The sequence below is a fragment of the Patagioenas fasciata genome, chromosome 2 (assembly GCF_037038585.1).
Source record: "Patagioenas fasciata isolate bPatFas1 chromosome 2, bPatFas1.hap1, whole genome shotgun sequence".
Taxonomy (NCBI): Eukaryota; Metazoa; Chordata; class Aves; order Columbiformes; family Columbidae; genus Patagioenas; species Patagioenas fasciata.
Genome location: NC_092521.1, coordinates 156,678,638 through 156,697,658, shown reverse-complemented (window position 1 = coordinate 156,697,658; position 19,021 = coordinate 156,678,638). Strand labels below are relative to the sequence as shown.

The 19,021-nt window shown below is 40.9% G+C and overlaps 1 protein-coding gene across 1 annotated transcript in view; it reads right to left on the bottom strand.

Annotated features, from left to right (window-relative positions):
• The window catches only part of PITRM1 (pitrilysin metallopeptidase 1), a 28,157-nt gene extending 10,513 nt beyond the window's left edge, over window positions 1-17,644 (bottom strand). The window contains exons 1-15 of the mRNA XM_065831920.2: window positions 17,538-17,644; window positions 16,997-17,099; window positions 15,660-15,766; window positions 14,701-14,852; window positions 14,213-14,327; window positions 14,013-14,109; window positions 13,468-13,628; window positions 11,884-12,010; window positions 11,589-11,677; window positions 10,902-11,030; window positions 8,425-8,538; window positions 7,903-7,999; window positions 4,929-5,063; window positions 2,809-2,947; window positions 1,604-1,720 (exon numbers count right to left, since the gene is read on the bottom strand). Of these exons, the coding sequence (XP_065687992.1) occupies window positions 1,604-1,720; window positions 2,809-2,947; window positions 4,929-5,063; window positions 7,903-7,999; window positions 8,425-8,538; window positions 10,902-11,030; window positions 11,589-11,677; window positions 11,884-12,010; window positions 13,468-13,628; window positions 14,013-14,109; window positions 14,213-14,327; window positions 14,701-14,852; window positions 15,660-15,766; window positions 16,997-17,099; window positions 17,538-17,584 (1,729 nt within the window). The 5' untranslated portion in view covers window positions 17,585-17,644. The remainder of the gene's footprint in view (window positions 1-1,603; window positions 1,721-2,808; window positions 2,948-4,928; window positions 5,064-7,902; window positions 8,000-8,424; window positions 8,539-10,901; window positions 11,031-11,588; window positions 11,678-11,883; window positions 12,011-13,467; window positions 13,629-14,012; window positions 14,110-14,212; window positions 14,328-14,700; window positions 14,853-15,659; window positions 15,767-16,996; window positions 17,100-17,537) is intronic.
• Window positions 17,645-19,021: the final 1,377 nt, after the last annotated feature.

Genomic DNA, 19,021 nt, shown 5'->3' with positions numbered 1-19,021 from the left:
GCGAAGAATAGTCAGCAGCTTTCTACTATAAACACATTACAGCAAAAAAATTTCTTACAAGACCTTCATATTAAAGACAATTTTCTGTTGGCACTTCAGACCCATTCCTTCTTTAAACCGTCCACATTGCACTGAATGCTGGACTGAGGAGGTTTTATTGTTTCTGTCCATAGTAAGGTAATGGATACCAGGACAATTTGAAGAGAGAATTCTTCTGAAAGAGGCCACGTTTTAGAGGTAACATTCAAATGAAGGAATGGTATTGGTTTCTGAGCAAGTCAATAAGTTTTTCTCCCTTACTTTTTGCTTCCATCACCTCAAAAGTTAAGAAAAACAGGTTCTCACACTGTACATTCTCTTCTAAGCTAGGTCATTAGAGCATATGCATTAGAATTTTCCCAAAACAAGGTCATTTAAATATCAAAATTATACAGTACTTGACACTTGCTGGTGATTTTTGCAGGAAAGTGTCTGTTAGAAATATACTACAGAGCAGTATTGCAAGATTTTGATGGAACTCTAACAAAATTGAGATCTACAATTTCTTGTTTCCTATCAATCTGGGGGGTAGCCACTTGCAAAGGAGGGAAAAACTTGCACTGAAGTTATGAAGAACGACAATCTATTTTTTTCCTCATGGCTCCTGTACATGTTCTGTAAAAAACATGTAGGGAGTGAGAGCAGTAACGAAGGTTTGCTGCATGAGCTGCTAGTATTGCTGCACCCTGGATAAGTGTTTGGAAAGTGGGGAGATTGCTCAAGAGAAGGGGAGCATGTCACCACAGAGTGCTCTGACCGCAGGGCAGAGCTCTGGGTCCACCTAGAACAGCTCCATGTTGCCCCACAGAGGCCACGGCAAAGAGCACCTGCAGATCCACTTCAAACTGTCCACTGCAGAAGCAGTGTACGAGACGAAACGCATTGTAACTATGTTCAACAGAGACTAGATACACTTTGTAAAGAGGAAAGAGAGCAACAGCTGGGCAAGCAGCTAGAACACAATAATGGAACAGTTTGGGTTGGAAGGGACCTTCAAAGCTCATCTAGTCCAAACCCCTGCAACAAGCAGGGACATCTTCAACTATATCAGGCTGCTCAGAGCCCCGTCCAGCCTGGTCTTGAATGTTTCCAGGGACAGGGCATCTACCACATCTTTGGGCAACCTGGGCCAGTGTTTTACCACCCTCATTATAAAAAATTACTTTTTAATGTCTCTTTCACCCAAAGGGTGCTGGACACTGGAACAGGCTCCCCAGGGAGGTGTCATGGCCCCAAGCCTGACAGCGTTCAAGAAGAGACTGGACAACCTCCTCAGACACATGGTGTGAACTGTGGGGTTGTCATATGCAGGGACAGGAGCTGGACTCCATGATCCTTGTTGGTCCCTTCCAATTCAGGACATTCTATGATTCTATGTGTGGCCTGAATCTCCTCTCCTTCAGTTTAAAACCATTACCCCTTGTCCTGTTGCTACATGTCCTACTAAAATGCCTGTCCACATCTTTCTCCTAGGCCACAATAAGGCGGTCGCATAGGTCACAATAAAGTCTCACTGAAGCCAACAGTGTTGCTCTTTTGAGGATGAATTAGTAGTTAAACCAACCTGCAAGTGTTGTTTCCAGCACAGTGAATGGGATTTTGGGCTCAATGTCAGACACTTTTAGAGCTGGGAGACAAGAGGTATCCTGAGGTTTGCTCTGAAGAGCAATTAATTCCAAACCTACCAAGGAGAACAGAATACCAGTTTGTCATTTTCTGCTTTTAGTGAAAGTGCTGTCAGAACCTACTGAGGTGATGCAGATTGGAAAAACACAGGAGTTTCAAGTTTAGAATTTTCTATCAACAGTTCTTCCAAATATTTTACTGAAACAGATTCTGGAGATTATCACATCACAACAGCAAACAGAACACTGTCTTTGTAAATTCTCCTTCCACTCCCCCTTCACATCCACTTTACAGTAACAGGCAATTTAAACCCTGACAAAGTGATGTCTGTCAGTCCTGTCACCCAGCCCTGTGAAGGCCAAGCCAGGTAACCCAGACATTGCAGGTAACAAGTTTCTTTCCAACTCATTCCCCCCAGTTCTTACTCAAGGGTTCGCTCATCACCCCGATGCAGCTAAATTGTTGTGTTTAATTTTACATTTCAGCCTTTCAGATTCTAGCTGATCACGTCTAAGTACTCCCAAATTTATCTTTCTGAGCAGAAATCCTCATCTTATTTTCTGCTCCCCTATCTCCCGCCTGGTACCAAAGCTTCAGAAGATTAATGTCACTTTTTTGGAGGATTTCGCTGACTAGATCACTGTTTCCACAAAATTAGATGACTGCCCAGGGTCTCCAAGATTTTGTCCAGAATAATTTGACCACAACATTATAGTTGGCTTTCTAAGTAGAAAATAAATTAATTTACAAAAATGTAAGTTTTATAGGAGCACAAAGGAGACTTCAAACACTCAAAAATAAACAGCTTCAAGGTAAATGGTGGAATTCATCTTGTATTTAGGGCAACTTAACATAGGAAAGAATAAGTAGATCAACATTTTAAAACAATCTCCCTTCTTCTGTCCTACTGGAGACAATGATTATTCTGAGTGTTAAAACTAATGGAATATATCAGTCATACACTGCTATGTAAACACTACACTGCATAGCCCCATTACACAAACATTCAACAAAATATCATCCCTTTCAGAGCAAATTCTGGAGAATGCCTGAGAATTTAAGATATTCTACAGAACACCAGCTAAAAAACTGGCTGTGTTCTTAAGCAGTTACTCAAATAAAAACATGAAAAAGCACATTAACCTTTTTCAAAGATTTGGGTTTTTTCTTCTTCAGAAAGAGCCTTGACCTTTTTTTCCAGCTTTTCTGTTTCCAATTTTGCTTGCTTATCATGGTAGTCTTTCTCTGGACTCATTGACAGGGTGAGTCTATGTGGATTATCCTGCAGAAATATATCCCAAAACAAAGCAACATTAATTTTGAGGGCAACTTCCTTCTGTTTTGCCTCAGATTATTGCTTCAGCAGCAGTAGATACAAACAGTCTATGCATCATTTGGCTTGCATATTATCGAAAGTATCACAAACAGGCAATTTAAACTCTCCATTTCACACAGAACAGTCTGCTGCGAGGGTGGGGAAAGAGCAGCTTACCACAAGAACAAGCACGAACAACCTTATGTGAAATTTTAGTATAGAGCAAGAATCCCTCAACAGCACACAGTACTCATTAGCTTAATTAAATCGAGGTTAAACAACAGTACAAATGCTATAGAGCAGCATGCCGCAGGTTTTATCTGGAGAATGTTCCAAGATGAGGAATCCAGTTAAATGCAGGAGGGTTTCACTAAACATCTCTTTCAACCTGCCCAAGCCTGAGTGCAGAGAGATCCCACACGATATCAAACGTGCATGCCTTATCCTGCTCAGAAACGCTTTACATCAGTCTGGCTGCCAGAGAACACCATGCATTATGCAAGTGTCACAAGTGCTGTTGAATTTCTCTTTGTTGACACCAGACTGTGTAATTTTAATAACGAAATTACTCAAACAGCTTCCATTTTATGTAATTCTGGGAGGCTACTCAAAAGATAGTGACCTCAAAAATTGCTCATTTCAAGGCAGGAGTCAAAAAGCAACATCTGTCACTGGCAGACACTGCCAATGGTTTGCGACAACGTAATTGGATTCTGTTTTATGACTTTATCTCCCCCATGCTTATGTGGAAAGACTCTGGAAACCTGATTGCCTACAGAGGGAAGATGGAGATGCAAAATTAACGAGGCATAGTAAAATGGAGAGGATGAACAGCATTCCTTCCCATGCTCCCAGTCTTCCTGCTTTATTAATCTCCAGGCACAACATACAGCAGTGCATAACCTTCTGATACAAGAACATCCAGCTATTCTTGTTACTTCCTATTGAGTCAAGGTTTTGCCTTGGCACTCTCAGCAGAAATGCATGGTAAAGGACATTCTCAAAAATACTGCACCTGTGTTTCTCCCCTACAAAACCCAAAAGCTTAAGAGCTCCCTACTACATCCAGACACTAATAATGCCTTTAGGAAATACAAATTTCAAGTGACGCCACTGTCTTTTGTTACCTTTGAGTATATGCATTTACTCATTATTATATCAGGTTGGTAGTTACCTGTAATAGATCTGCCCTTCAAAACAATTTGAACTATTTGATGGAAGAATTAAAAAAAAAAAAAAAAAACAACAACACAACACAACAACAACAAATAATAAACAAAAAACAAAGTACCAACTAAACACCAAAAAAAATCCAAAACAAAACCATTTTTGCACTATTATCACTGCTTTTTTTCTTTCTGGGGCTGGGTAATTTGGGCTTCAGAACTATTCAGTGTTATAATGCCTTTACTGCTTTTGGTTCTTGAAGAACTCCAGTAGAAGTTATGGAGAGGAAAAGAAGAAAAAGAGCAGAAAGTTATCAGCACTGACAGCAAAATTCAGACAGCAGTTCAGTGAACATGAGGAGCACCAGATCAATCTTACTTATAACCAAAGTCTTCTCAAAGAAAAGAGATACATCGTGCTATGCCAATACAAATGAACACACAACTAAGTCTAGAATTCTCTGTTCTTATCTGGGTTTCTCATTAGGAGACATCCATGTGTCCCTCTATAGCATCAGGCATCACAGTTTGGTAAAACATTAGTATTTTATCCATGTTCTAATACGTGTGCTTTGAAATGTCCAGCCATAGAATTTTGCCCATTTTGATAAGTTTTCGCTTCAACCATTTACAGTTAACATGCTTCATTCCAAAGTGCTGCTGTTCATCTACAACTTTAAATAGGTAGTATGGTTATAAAAGTCAGACTTCAGCTTCATTTTAAATACAAAATTGTTATTTAAAAATTAATACTATAGATATTTTTCCATCGGTTTTCCTACCTTAAAATAGGTTTTAACTTTTTCCTGAAGAAATGTGGGATTTTCTTTAAGGCATTGCCTGAATCGAGAGACTTTATCTGCAATCTTCAGAAGCTCCACTGGATCCCCATCTTGATTCCAGCAGGAAGCTATATACTGAATGGAAAAAATAATTAGGTAAGCAGGACAATCCATCTGCATTTCTATAACTGCCAACATCTGTGTTTCAAAACCACCTTACCATTTATATTTGAATAGTAGACATATAATGAGTAGTTCTAATATATTTGGAGGGGGAAAAAAGCTGAAATCTTCGTTCAGATTGAAGGACTATTCCATCATCTTTTGTTCCTTGTTCTCCCCATTCTCTCCTCTAATTTTACTGTACCAAACTCTTTTTTTTTCATAGGTGTGTACATCTGTATTCTGGAAATCTATTCTAATATTCTTTCCTCCCTCCTATTTAAAAAAAAGCCATTTTTCAGCCCAAGAAAGATGGAAAAAAGGAACAGGTGGTAGAGACAGACTAGTATATAAACTTTATAGTCTATCCATTTATTGTATGTCAAACATGTAACATCGATGAGACTTTGGAGAAAGAAAGTACTAAATAACCAGAAGTATTCCCAGAATACTTCCTTTGGAGGACTTTTATTCTAGATTTATTCTCTAGTCTGAGACAATTGTTTGCTTAAGTCGCTGCTGAAAGTTCTTCAAATACACCACAGGGCAAGATGTCAAAACTTTCTCCATTTCTACTCTGTCTGAATGGGCAAAAATAAACCAAAGGAAAATTAAAAAAACCTCAGGACATTTAAAAGAAAAAGCCTTTAAAAGTGTATAGAAAACAAATGTATTGGAACTGTCAAAACCATCTCATCTTTTCTTACCTCTTTAGTTACAAGCAGGTATCACAAGTCTTCAATACTTTTCAGTAATATCTATTATTATCTGTTCTGTGGAAACTCCCTAATGTGTTTTAAAGAAGGGAATTCTTTTAGAATATGCTCGAGTTAGTTTTCTTGAAATAAAAGTAGTCACCACTTATTTGAGACTTCCATTCTGTCAGTACAGCAACTTAGTGCTGGTTCTCAGTAAACATCCTAGAAGTTTAACCATGTATCTTAAGAGTGTTGTCCAAACACTTCTGGAATACAAACAGGCTCAGGGCCATGACCATGTCCTTGGTGTCATGATTTAATCCTGGCCAGCAGCTCATCCCCACGCAGCAGCTCACTCGCCCCTCTCACAGTGGGATGTGAGGGGAAATCAGAAGGATAACAATGAGAAAAATCATGGGTTAAGATAAAGAGAGTTAAACAGGTAAAGAAAAAGCAGTGGGCAAGCAGAGCAAAACAAGAGATTCATTCACTACTTCCCATCAGCAGACCAGCCTTCAGCCATCTCCAGGAAAGCCGGGCTTCATCACACCTAACAGTGACTTGGGCAGACAAACACCATCACTCAGAATGTCCCCCGTTCCTCCTCCTTCTTCCTCCAACTTTAAATACTGAGCATGACATCATATGGTATGGAATATCCATTTGGCCAGTCTGGGTCAGCTGTCCCAGCTGTGTCCCCTTTCCAACCTCTTGTGCACCCTAAGCCTGCTCACTAGTGGGGTGAGATAAGAAACAGAGACAGCCTTGAGGCTGTGTGAGCACCGCTCAGCAGTAACTAGAAAATCCTCATGTTATCAGCACCATAGTCAGCAAAAATCAAAACCACAGCCCCATACAAACTACTATAAAGAGATTTAACTCTCGCCAGTAAACTGGGGAACTTGTTCCAATGCTTGACCACCCTCCGTGTGAAGAACTTCTTCCTAATATCCATTCTGTACTTCCCTGACACAGCTTGAAGCCATTGCCTCATGTCCTACTACTGGACACAGGACAGAAGAGACAAGCATTGCCTGCTCCACTCCCCTTCATGAGGGAGTTGAATGAGGCTTCAACCTCCTCTCTTCTAAGCTGAACAAACCCAGTATCCTCAGCAGCTCCTCATAAGCCATGTCCTCTAATCCCTTCAACATCTTTGTTGCTCTCCTTTGGACATGTTCTAATATTTTTATGTCCTCCTTATAATGTGGAGCCTGAAACTGCAAACAGCACTTGAGGTGAAGTCCCACTAGCACGGAGTGTTGCGGGGCTTCTTTTGACCAGTTAGCTATACTGTCCTTAATGTACCCCAGGATATGGTTGACTCTTTTTGGCTTTATATGACTCATACTGAGCTTACCATCAACCAAAACTCCCAGATCACTTTCTGCAGGGCTGCACTCCAGCCTCATACCCCAGTCTATATGCATATCCAGGATTATACCACCCCAGGTGCAGAATCCACATTTGTTTTTGTTAAACTTCATACAGTTTGTGATTGCTCTGTGGTCCAGCCTATCAAGATCTCTCAGTGAGGCCCGACTGCAAATACTGCAGCTAACTCATTCCTAAAATTATGATTTGCAGAATTCTCAGACACCATGTTCTGCTGTGAAATGTGCTTTCTGTAACCGCTCCATCTAAAAATTTTGATACAGCTTTGGTATCAAAATTTGAGTCCAAGAATTGAAGTAGTATATATTTTCACTTGTGAATCTTAACCTTTCATTACAGTAGTACAACCCTAAATTCCATAAAAAAAAACCAGTCCTATTTGACTTTTAAAAATACATAGGCACCTTGCCAAAACATACAGTTCCAAGAGCCAGTATGGCACGCCTCTCTTACAGAAGTAATCGCTGCTCATGCAATCGAAGCTACTATTCAGGCAAAGACAACAGGCTCACTGTCGGATTAAGTCCTACAGTGTGGAGTCCAGCAATAGTTTGAAGGCTACTGAAAAGAAGGAAGAAGGATGTACATGAGATGACAAAGGAAAAGCCCTTAAGTGAAAAGTGTTACATATCAAGGTCATATTTTGTAAAGACTTAGACAGTAGATTTCTTATGCATTCCTAAAAAAAACACCACACATGGGCACACATACAGACTTACAGATGTCAGGGCAAGTCCAAAACTCGTAGATTGATGCTTCAGCTGGATTTCAATTTTGTGAAGTAGAGCTTCAATCCTGTCTTCCTCAAATCCTTTCCTTTGAGAAGGAGGAATGAGAGAAGGAAACCATATCCATTAACATTAATCACTTCAAGTGAAGTTATGAAAATTAATTACGACATTGATAAAGGAAGAATTACAACATAATGCGTTCCACACTGAATTAAAACTGATATGAAATAATCTTATCATGAAGCATCATTTAGCGAAACTGCACTAATATCATTAAACTCCCAAAGGTTATGCTGCTGAACACATTGCAACAGAGAAAGTAGCAGATGCAAGTTCTAAGAGTATTGAACAATATTACTGCTTATATTACTGCTTATTTGGTGCATTTATTTTAACATCACTAAATTTTTAAGGCATATAAATGCCTGTATATATTATATTATTAATATCTAATTGCAAGACACTGTATGAAAGAACTAAAAGTATTCTCAAAAATTTAATGTTACTCACACTATAACTTCATCAATGGTTCTAGCAATTATCTGTTTCACAGTATCAATGTCTCTTTCAGCAATACCCTGTAGACCCACACTGAAATAAGCTTCTCTTGTTGAGCCATTAAACCTAGAATAAAACATATTCAACTCAGTGACAAGTACTAGAACTTAAGCATTAAACCTGTCAGCAAAGGCAGAAGTAGGGGAAAACCACCTGTCATTTCCACATATATACACACAGTATTTTAAAAGCTAGATAGAAAGAAAAATAATTACCAAAGTGGCAAGAAATGGAACTTAAAAGCATTTTTTGTTCAATTCCAGTAGTAGTAGCCACTGTTAAGAGAACATATGGCATATGGTATTAGAGAAAGAAAAGCAGTTACAGAAGAAAAGCCAGTCTTTTCTGTCCATCTTCTTATTCATCTGCAAGTATTTTCAGGTAACGAAGACTCTTTATTTAAGGTGAAAATTTTAATTGTCTGTAACATCAAACACATACATTCTACTTAAGCAGATGAGTGGAACGGTACTTTTAAATTTGTACATTTGAAGCAGTATTTGTAAACTAAGCAGTGAATGTGAAGTGTTCCATGTTTATTGCAGTTATTTTCAACAATACTTAAAAAAAAAAAAAAAAGGAAAGATAATTTTGTTCAAACTGTCAAATAGGGTTAACCATAATAGCTCATCCTTAGAGAGACAAATTGACACTTGCAGAAATATGAAACACATGCAGCAATTCTAACCAAAGCCAACAAACAGAGGTGCTCATCTATTCTAAACATCCACTATTCCATGCCTAAAAATGACAGAAGGAATTCAATGGCAGACTCAGGTGTTGAATTCTGGAATACCGATCTCTGGACTGAAACTTATTCTTCTAGAGTGATGCATCAGCGCAGCCACTAAGGCAAATTAAAGCAAACTCACTGTATATCTCAACAGCATATTAATATAGTCAACCTGGAAAAGGCTCAGCAGACAAAACATCCAACAACTGAATCATTCCTTCAGTGTCTAAACATGGATTTCTATTGCCATGACCTGTGATATCAAGTTGTCTGCATGGCACTGACATGCATGGCACAGGACTTGCAGGAGGTTCATGTCTGCACAAAAAGACAGTTCAACCCAGGTAGAGTACCTACCCTAAGGCATTGAAATAATAAATGAGTATATTAAGGTTTCCCACTCAAACATCTAAGACAGTCAGTAGAGACAAAGGCATGATTTTTGTCACCCTGAAGTCTAAAATCAGTCAGATGAATCATGCCCAGAAAGTGCCTCTTTCTGCTGACAATCAAGGCAAACTACAATGAGCAGCTGAGCCTGCATTTGGGTGAAGAGAATCCACCCATCCTCAGCCTGCAGAGCAGGGCCAGCTCAGAGGACTGGCTGCAAAAGCTGCAGCTCGAATAAGCGAATAAGTGTTAGCAGACATACATACCCTTTTGTCCCAAGGCCACGGCAAGTTAATGGCACCCAATTCAACAAAAGCACAGCTGTGCCAAACCTACTGTCCTGGTTTTGGCTGGGACAGAGTTAACTTTCCTCCTCGTAGCTGGTATAGTGCTGTGTTTTGGATTTAGCATGAGAATAACCTTTTTAATACACTGATGTTTTAGTTGTTGCTAAGCAGTGCTTACACTAAGTCAAGAACTTCCCAGCTTCCCATGTTCTGCCAGTAAGGAAGTGCACAAGAAACTGGGAGGAGACACAGCCAGGACAAGTGACCCAAACTGGCCAAAGGGATATTCCATACCATATGACATAATGCTCACTATATGAACTGTTGGCTGGGGGGTGGCAATTGTTGCTTGAGGGTGGCAATTGTTGCTTGGGGACAAGCTGGGCATCGGTCAGTAAATGGTGAGTAATTGCACTGTGCATCACTTGTTTTGTATATTCTATTATCATTGTTATTTTCGCTTTCTGTCCTATCAAACTGTCTTTATCTTAAACCACAAGTTTCACTTTTTTTTTTTTCCTCAATTCTCTCAACCATTCCACAGGGTGAGGGATGAGCGAGCAGCTGCCTGGCACTTGGCTGCCTGCCGGGTTAAACCACAACTCTTACCCACTACTAAATCACAGAATTAAACCAAAAAAGCAAAGGTAACACAGTACAGAGAAAAGCTAGCAAACTCTTCTGAGTAATATTAAATGGCCAAGATGGAAACCCCAGGTAAGTCAGAGCACTGAAAGTATACAATGTTTTCATCTACCCATTTTTCCTGGTGATAAGCTTTAAAAGCTACAACTTTGTTTAAACTAATATAGGTTCTATCAAATTATTTTGACAAGCCAAAATTACATTTCAGAATGCTTTATAATTCATCAGTAGAAATGCTTAAGATATTTTAATGTTAAAATAAGACTATTCTGGTATAAATTGCCTGTATGAGAGATGACTTCTCCCAACTTAATAGTGGTTTGTAACTTTTCTAATATTGCTTATAGGGATGAAATATAAATTTCAACACTTACCCAACGTCAGGAGAAAAATCTGTACCAACACCAGACTCAATCAAGGCTTTGTAGAAAGGAGAATTTGGCCCATCAACCAAGAGTGAAGACAACAAGCTTAGCGTGAATGTTTCAAAAGTGTCTGTAATACTGGAAAAAAATAACAGTCCTTAAAAAACATCAAGCTACGAATATATGACACCCAACATCACCAAGTTTGCTTCAGATGAATTACTGCTACAAAACAATATAGAGGCAGCAAGGGAGAATTAATTGCCAATTATGAAAACTGCACCAAACCTTACTGAATTGGTTTGGAGTCTTCAACTTACCGTAGTTAGCAGTAAAGCAAGTTAAATTGGGCTGCAAGGATGGATAGTTAGCTAGTAGTAGGGTCATACAGAAAAGCTTGCACACGGCAGGAAATTGAAATACAGAAAGCTGGCATTCACAAAACTCTAATTCACTGAACAGTTCTGTAAGATAAAGGCTGATTTTCCTTCTAACTATCTGCTAAAGATAAGAAACATTCTGCTTAGTACTTAAGCTTACATCTACTAAAGGAGGCTTTGTCTAGCTTTCCCATGGCATTATTTAACTTCAAGACGACATTTATGAAGAGGGATCGGGGGACACAAAATACACTTGTATCTTGCTCAAAAGCTCTAAAATGACCCTGATTCAGAATTTTCTTTTTGATACACTTACTCTGTCAACAAGTAGCTGACACTGACAGTTGTCTGCTTGGAAGGGTCGGCAGCAAATGAGTCTAAGCCACATGTTACACTGTGTTCTCTCTGTAAAGTATAATAAATACATTTGATGCAGACTAAATTCAGATCAGAAGTTACAAATAAAAAAACGACTGCTTGCATCTTCATAGCATCTTTCTTCCAAAGATTTCAAATCATTTTACAGATATTCGCAAGTAAGTTCAATATTCGTAAGTAAATACGCAAAGGTTATAGTGAAATATATGAGTCACAGCTCAGCTTTTACTTACAGGCTTTTCCCAGAGCTTCTGTCTTGGTATGTCAGTATTTGATTCAATTCTTTCAAATTTTACCAGTGCTTCCTCGTGTATTTGTTTCAAATGTTGCTCCAGTGGAAAATTACCATAAGTGAAAAATCTGCATTTCAAATGAAAGATTGGGATTAAGTGCTAGGTTTTACATTAAATTTACAGTAAAAGCTTTTATTATATTCCAAATTTAATGTGATTTCCAGTGATTCAGTTAGATCAAGAAGGGAACATGCTTTGTAAGGTACCTAGGTTAAAGGCCTACCAGTGTGCCATACACATAAAACCCCCGGATCTGCTGGTAAAATCCCACATTTTTCAGCTTCTGTTTCATGCTTTGGAGTCCACAAAAAGAATGTATATGGTTGCAACTAAACACAATGTTCCAAGAAAAAATATTGGTAGTTGAAGCTAGAATCCCAGTGCTCTAAAGTTTCAGAAGATTAAATTCTTATGATTCTCACACATAATGTATAGAATGCGATGATCTCAACTGATCTATAAAACATAGCTGGTTCTGTGGGTCAGACTACCAAAGTGCACTCCCATATCTATAAGAAACATCACTGGCTTCGCTGGATTAAATATGAGGATGAGGTATGTCTCATGTAAATATTATTCCCAATTAAAATATAAACATAGGTACAACAGAATATTTGGGATGACGAGAAAAACAAAGGATGGTAAATTCACTATCACGACACAAGCTGATGTTCCATAAGTGAATTAACTGGACTAACAGAAACAATGATACTACAGACTTCCCTCCATATCACCTTCAAATTTTCAAGCAAGCTGAATTTTAGCTTGGAGACATCATCAGTATCAACAGAATTAGTATCCGAGTCTAATGGATATCCATTATTTAGTACCTGATACAGTACTGTGTGACTCAGGAGCAAACAGCCATTCACGTGTAACTTCTTTTTATAACTCTTAATCTGTGTTGATTTCAAGAAGAACAGGAACCTCCAGACTCAGCTGCGTTACCTGTATCTTAACTCCCTAACATTACTGTCAAGTACTTATTAACATGTTCCACTTCCCCTGAACCCATGAGTTAAAGGCAAATCATCTGCAAACAGAAATCCCCAAAACATAGCCCCATAATCAAGCAGGCAGACATACTCTAGAAAATCAGCCATCTCTCGTTCTGTAGCCCCTGGTTTTCAGCTCACCCTTCACTTCTCTCCCTAGAGCAAATTCCTTGCTTCAATGCTGTCTTACCTGCTGGAGTGCATAGGTTATCGAAGTTGCTGGTAATACACATGGAAACTGTATCGCTGGTTTTCCTTCACAAAAATACCACCAGACTGTTAACTCACTACCCTGTTTCCCCAAAACTAAGACTTATCCGAAGAGTAAGCCCTAGCATGATTTTTGAGGATGCTCAAAATGTAAGCCCTACTCCAAAAAAAGAGCCCTAGTTACAGTTCATAAAAAAAAAAAGTCAATTTAAATAGGGTCCAGGCAGCTATACATGTAAAAAAGTAAGCATCTTTTGGAGCAAAAAAATGTATAAAACCCTGTCTTATTTTTGGGGAAACGAGGTATGTAACCAGATACCTGGAATTGCTCGGATGATAATGCGTAGCATGGAACTGTTTAAGCTGCTCCCATGTGAGATCAGGAATACATAATGGATCTCCACCAGATACTACACCATAAGTGTGATCAGGAAGGATTTTATTCTGCAGGTGCTGTGCAAATATCCTCTCATTATCTGTCTTAAGAGGAAAAAGAATACATTTCAGTAAAAGTCATCAAAACACATTTTAAAAATAAAAGATCTTCAATAATAAGATCCCATAGCCCCTCTTCATATAAGCATTTTGTTGGGTAGTCCCGTGCACTTGGGTAAAAATACCTACAGTATGTCAATTTAAAAGAAAATTATACAAAATCCATTGGAAAGGTGATTTTTTAAATGTAAGCAAACTTTCAACAGGCTAATTTTAAGAATAACCATGTAACAGATTGCTGACCTTACTGAGGACTTAAATTTCACAAAGGATAAATGGAAATCTCTGGTGCAATAATACTCTTGATAACCTGCAGCTTAAGCCACTTCACCACGTACAAGATCTTAAAACAAAATTCACAACACTTACAAATGCCCCTTTCATTTCATTAAAAACAACTCCTTTGAAGACGAGAGGTGTCTGAGGGTCAGTTGGGTTCTCATGTTCTAACCTCCAACCTTCTTGCCTGCAAAAATTAATAACAAGAAGTGTTGGGAGTTTGAAGGTTTTGGGTTGGTTTTGGGTTTTAATTTAAGGTTTGCATACAGCTCAACCTGTCCACATCTTACCAGAAATCGAGTTGACGCAAACATGGAAAAAAAGCTGCATCCAAGTACACTGAGAGGAGATTCTGAAAATCCTTGGGATTTTGTGTTGAAAATGGATAGAGCGTGTAATCACTAGCTGCATATAGATAAACACAAAAGGATCAGAATTTTAGAAAGTCTGAGATGCATTTTGCCCTCATTTATATCTAGTCTCTCATCTCTCAAACTCTGCAATTATTTTACCATGAAAACTTTGCTTTTGCAATACATATAAATAACTAAATGCATTGCTGTACCCTACAAAGAACCAGCTCTACTGGGATTTTGTAGGTGCCAAACAAACAAGATCTACTTTGTTGCTTTGCCTTGTTAGTTTTTTAATCTCTCACTCACAACATTCACACTTAATAATAATAGTTCTCCAGAGGGAAATTACGGAGAGCCGACAGACAGCTCTGCTGCAGTAAAAACTCATACATTTTAAGTCGTATTATTTACTTTGCACTCACCTGTGAATGCGTTCATGAAAGTGGACAGTGACCTGTTTAACATTTTAAAGAATGGATCTCTGCAAGGATACTTTTGAGAACCACACAACACAGTGTGCTCGAGGATATGCGGGACCCCTGTGCTGTCCAGTGGAGTGGTTCGGAACTGGATACTGCAAGACAGCACAGAGAGGAACATGGTTATTAGTGCTGTGAAGTCCACTCACCTCCTGCCTGCAGCTGAGATTTATGGGAACACTCTCACTGCCTAGTAACTAACATTTTTTTTTTTTTAGCCAAAAGGCTCAGAAAACAACTTCATGGAAGGTTATGGTTAAAAGAAATGGTTCACATTTTGCGAATATAAGGCAATTTATTGGAAAGTCCAATTTTATGCTCACCAGTACAGAAGAGATGATAATAAATTTGTAGGAGGTTAGTGGAGAGCCACAAAAATGGTCAGGGGCTGGAGCACATGCCCTGTGAAAAGAGGCTGAGGAAACTGGGCTTATTCAGCCTGGAGAAGAAAAGGTGAAGGCACTCAATAGCTGCCTTCCAATACCTACAAGGAGCTTACAATGACGACAGGTTCTTTGCATAAATATCCTGAAGGGAAGGACAAGAGACAATGTCTATAAATTGACACAAGGGAGGTTCCAACTTGATATTAAAGATAACACCACACATACAGGCTAGAGGTTGCCCAGAGAAGTTGTAGAATCTCAGTCTTTGGAAATTTTCACCTGGACAAATGTCTGAAGACCTCACCTGAATTAAGTGCTGACCCTGTTTTGAGCAGTAGACTGAACAACAGGCCTAATGACATCTGTTCCAACATGTAGAACTCCAAAGAAGTCCCACAAAGGAAGTGCAATTGTCTTTGTTATCACAGAAAAATCCAGTTATGAATGTGGATTATGATTTAGAAACCACAAGGTGATGCAAGGTGCTATATATATACACATATACCAATGTTTTACCTGAACAGGTTATTGGAGTCCTCCCGTGCCACATGTAAATATCTGGCTCCTGTTCCATCATGACTAAGCTTTACTGCAGTCAGGAACAGCTCAGGAATAGCTGTCACCTGCATTGAAGAAAATATCTGTGTTACAGTGTGACTGCAAATAGGTCAAATTAATCACGGGTGATATAACAATGATCAGTTTGTTGATCCTGTGCACAATACTGTCATATACAGTATAAAATTCATTCTTCTTATAATTTGTGGGGGAAATAAAAGATGTAAATGGAAAATACAGTTTGAAAAAAAAAACACAATTCAAATGCACTACAACCAAAGAACTATACTCTTCTGGTACAGACACTAAGACCAGAACAATTTGATCAGAAATACAAAAAAAAGGCATATATTCAAATGTCAGTGCTCTGGGTAGCAAAAGAAAGAACAAGGAACCCAGTTCTACCGCTAGCTCTGCCACTACCAATTATGTTTTGCAAATTACCTTGACTCTCTGCTTCTGCTTTTTTCTTTAGAAGAGTAAAAAGAAGTTTCACATAATATTTCCATTGCAGTTTCTTAACAAAGGTATCAAAAGCAGATTAGGAAACAAACTATTACTTGAATGTTTTTCACAAAACAGCACACAGTGAAGTTCAGTTACCTGTCAGGATTTCCAGAAGACCACAGTGAATGCTCAATATCTGTAGCAGACACAAGTTCCTGGGGTGCATTATTTACGCTAGGAGAGTTAGCTCCCCATAGGAATATGTGTTAATGTTACCTTAAGAATTCGCTTGCAGAGGAATCATAGAATAGTGTGGGTTGGAAGGGACCTTTAAAGCTCACCCAGTCCAACCCCCCTGCAATGAGCAGGGACATCTTCAACCAGATCAGGTTGCTCAGAGCCTCGTCCAGCCTGGCACTGAATGTTTTCAGCGACAGGGCATCTATCACCTTTCTGGGTAACCTGAGCCAGCGTTTCATCACCCTCAGTGTAAAAAATTTCTTCCTCATGTCTAACCTGAATCTCCCCTCTTTAGTTTAAAACCATCACCCCTTGTCCTGTCATGACAGGCCCTTCAAAACAGCATGTCTCCATTTTTCTTATAGGCTCCTTTTAAGTACTGAAAGGCCACAATAAGGTCTCCCCAGAGACTTCTCCAGGCTGAACAATCCCAACTCTCTCAACCTGAATAACTACAAGTAACTACTGTATCATTTTTTAACTGACCAACCAGAGCTGCTATGAAAATATTTAGTGTGGAGACTCCTGGCCTCACTCACGTGCTTTCCAACCAAGAGAAAATTATCTATACAAACACAGAAGAAACATAAGCGAAGGGCGATGCTCACCTGCTCCACAGTGAACCCATGGATTTGCTCGCCCACCCGGTACTGCAGCGCTCGTTCGTCAGCCGGAACACTCCTCCACCTCCATGACTTCTGAACTAAAGACCTGAAATAACATTTCTCTTAAAACCAAACACACCCCCCCCAGCGGTGCCACAGCAGCGAACGAGGGCCCGTCCCGTCCGGTCCCTCATTCCCGCGCTGGGACGGAGGCAGCGGGGGGACGACGGGCGCACAAGCGCCCAGCCCCGCGTCCCGCCGGCCTCCAGCCAGGGGCGGCCCTTGGGGAGCGGGGGCTCCCAGCTGCCCGCTCGGGGCCTCCTGGTCCCCGTCAGCGACACGGCACAACGCTACCGTCCTTCGGCTGAGCGCCAAGGAGCCGGCTGCAGCGCGGAGCCCGCCCAGGCCCGCGGCGGGTTCCGGGGCAGCGGAGGACGGGCCGCCTCCCCGGCGGAGGGACCGGGCAAGGCGGGGAAAGGACCGGCGGGGAAAAGACTGGCGGGAACCCCGGGCCAGCTCCCTCCAGCTCCCTTCCCATCCTCACCGGCCGCGGCTCAGCAATCCCCCGGCCGCCCGGTAGCGGCTCCACATGGCTGGGCGCTTCGGCAGCCGGACGGGCCGCACAACCGCGCCGGCGCAGGCGTCGCGGCCCCGCCCGCATTGGCGGCGGGGGAGGCTCCGCCCGCCCTGGCCGGGCCCGCCCCGCGCTGCGGCGGCCGATCAGGGCAGCGGGGTCACGGTGGGGTCGGCCCAGACTGCTGCAGCCCGGTGGACGCGATGGCAGCAGGCGGCGAGCTGCCGGGGCGACGGGTGTTCGGAGAGACCATGGGGGCGGTGGGACTCAAAGCGGGATGGAGCAGACTGAGGCCGGGAACACGACCCCAAAGCGTTCAAGTTTTGGGGAAGGTTGACCTTGGGGGCGGAGTGGGACCTTTTGGAAATGCCTTTGCTTGTTCAGGAAGTTCCCAGGGAAATCAAAAGCTGTGTTGGTTGTAAAGGGATGACCTTTTGGTGGAGCCCGTTGTTTGCCTCTTCAAATAAAAATAATAAAAAAGAAACAAAACGAAAACCAAAACAGAAACCCAACCCAATCCAAGCAACAACAACAACAAAACAATAAAAAACAAACCAAACAAAAACAAACAAAAAACAATCTGAGATAAACATATTTCAATGGCTTGGATCTCCAACGTCCATGCCTGGCCAATGCTTCTTAACATTTCTATGCAAAATTTTTGTGAGGAAAATAAGCAACGTAAACAGCAGTAAGAGGGAAACTAAACTGGGCTTCAATGCTGCAGTGGTGTCTCTGCAGAGCCTTTATCACCCGCACAAGACGTTTCACACAGGGCAGCACGGTTTAGATAAGCTGGCAGGCACAGATCTTCTCCCAGTAAATGTCATAGCAGGGACCCCAATGAAGATGTGCAGGATGTCATGGTACCCCAGAAAAGTGCTTGTATGTTGTACTTCCATGCCTAGGCTTTTATTGCTTCCATTTTACAAACTAAAATGGTTTTTAGATAGCAGCTTGATAACTGATCTCACAGTGCGTATTCATGAGGTTTCCCAGAGGGCCAGAACCTGGGAGGTGCGGCCGCCAAACTGCAGATCACTCACTCCTGAACCTGAGAGCCTGTTTAGACGTAAGAGGTCTGATGTCAAAAGTGGAGACTATCTGGGATTTTAAACAAACACAGAGTGAACAACAGGTGCTTGACACATCCCATGCTGCTTGTCTTCAGATCTTTGTCTATGATGCTAAATGAAAAAAAAAAAAGGAATTTAAAGTATCCCAGGAATTTTTGTCTCTACCATCTCTGGCCTCCTCCTGCTCGTCGCTGTCTGCCACGCAGCTGTCTGCGTCCCACTGCCGCCTGCCGTCCGTCACGTCAGGGATTTATCATCCTTGCGTGACTCAGCCCTCTCGCAGCCCTCCTGCCCTCTGGGCCCTGCCGTGCAGCTTCCACCTCCCCGCTCGCTGCGTGGCTCCTCATTGCTTCAGCGCCTTTCATTTCCTCTGTTTTT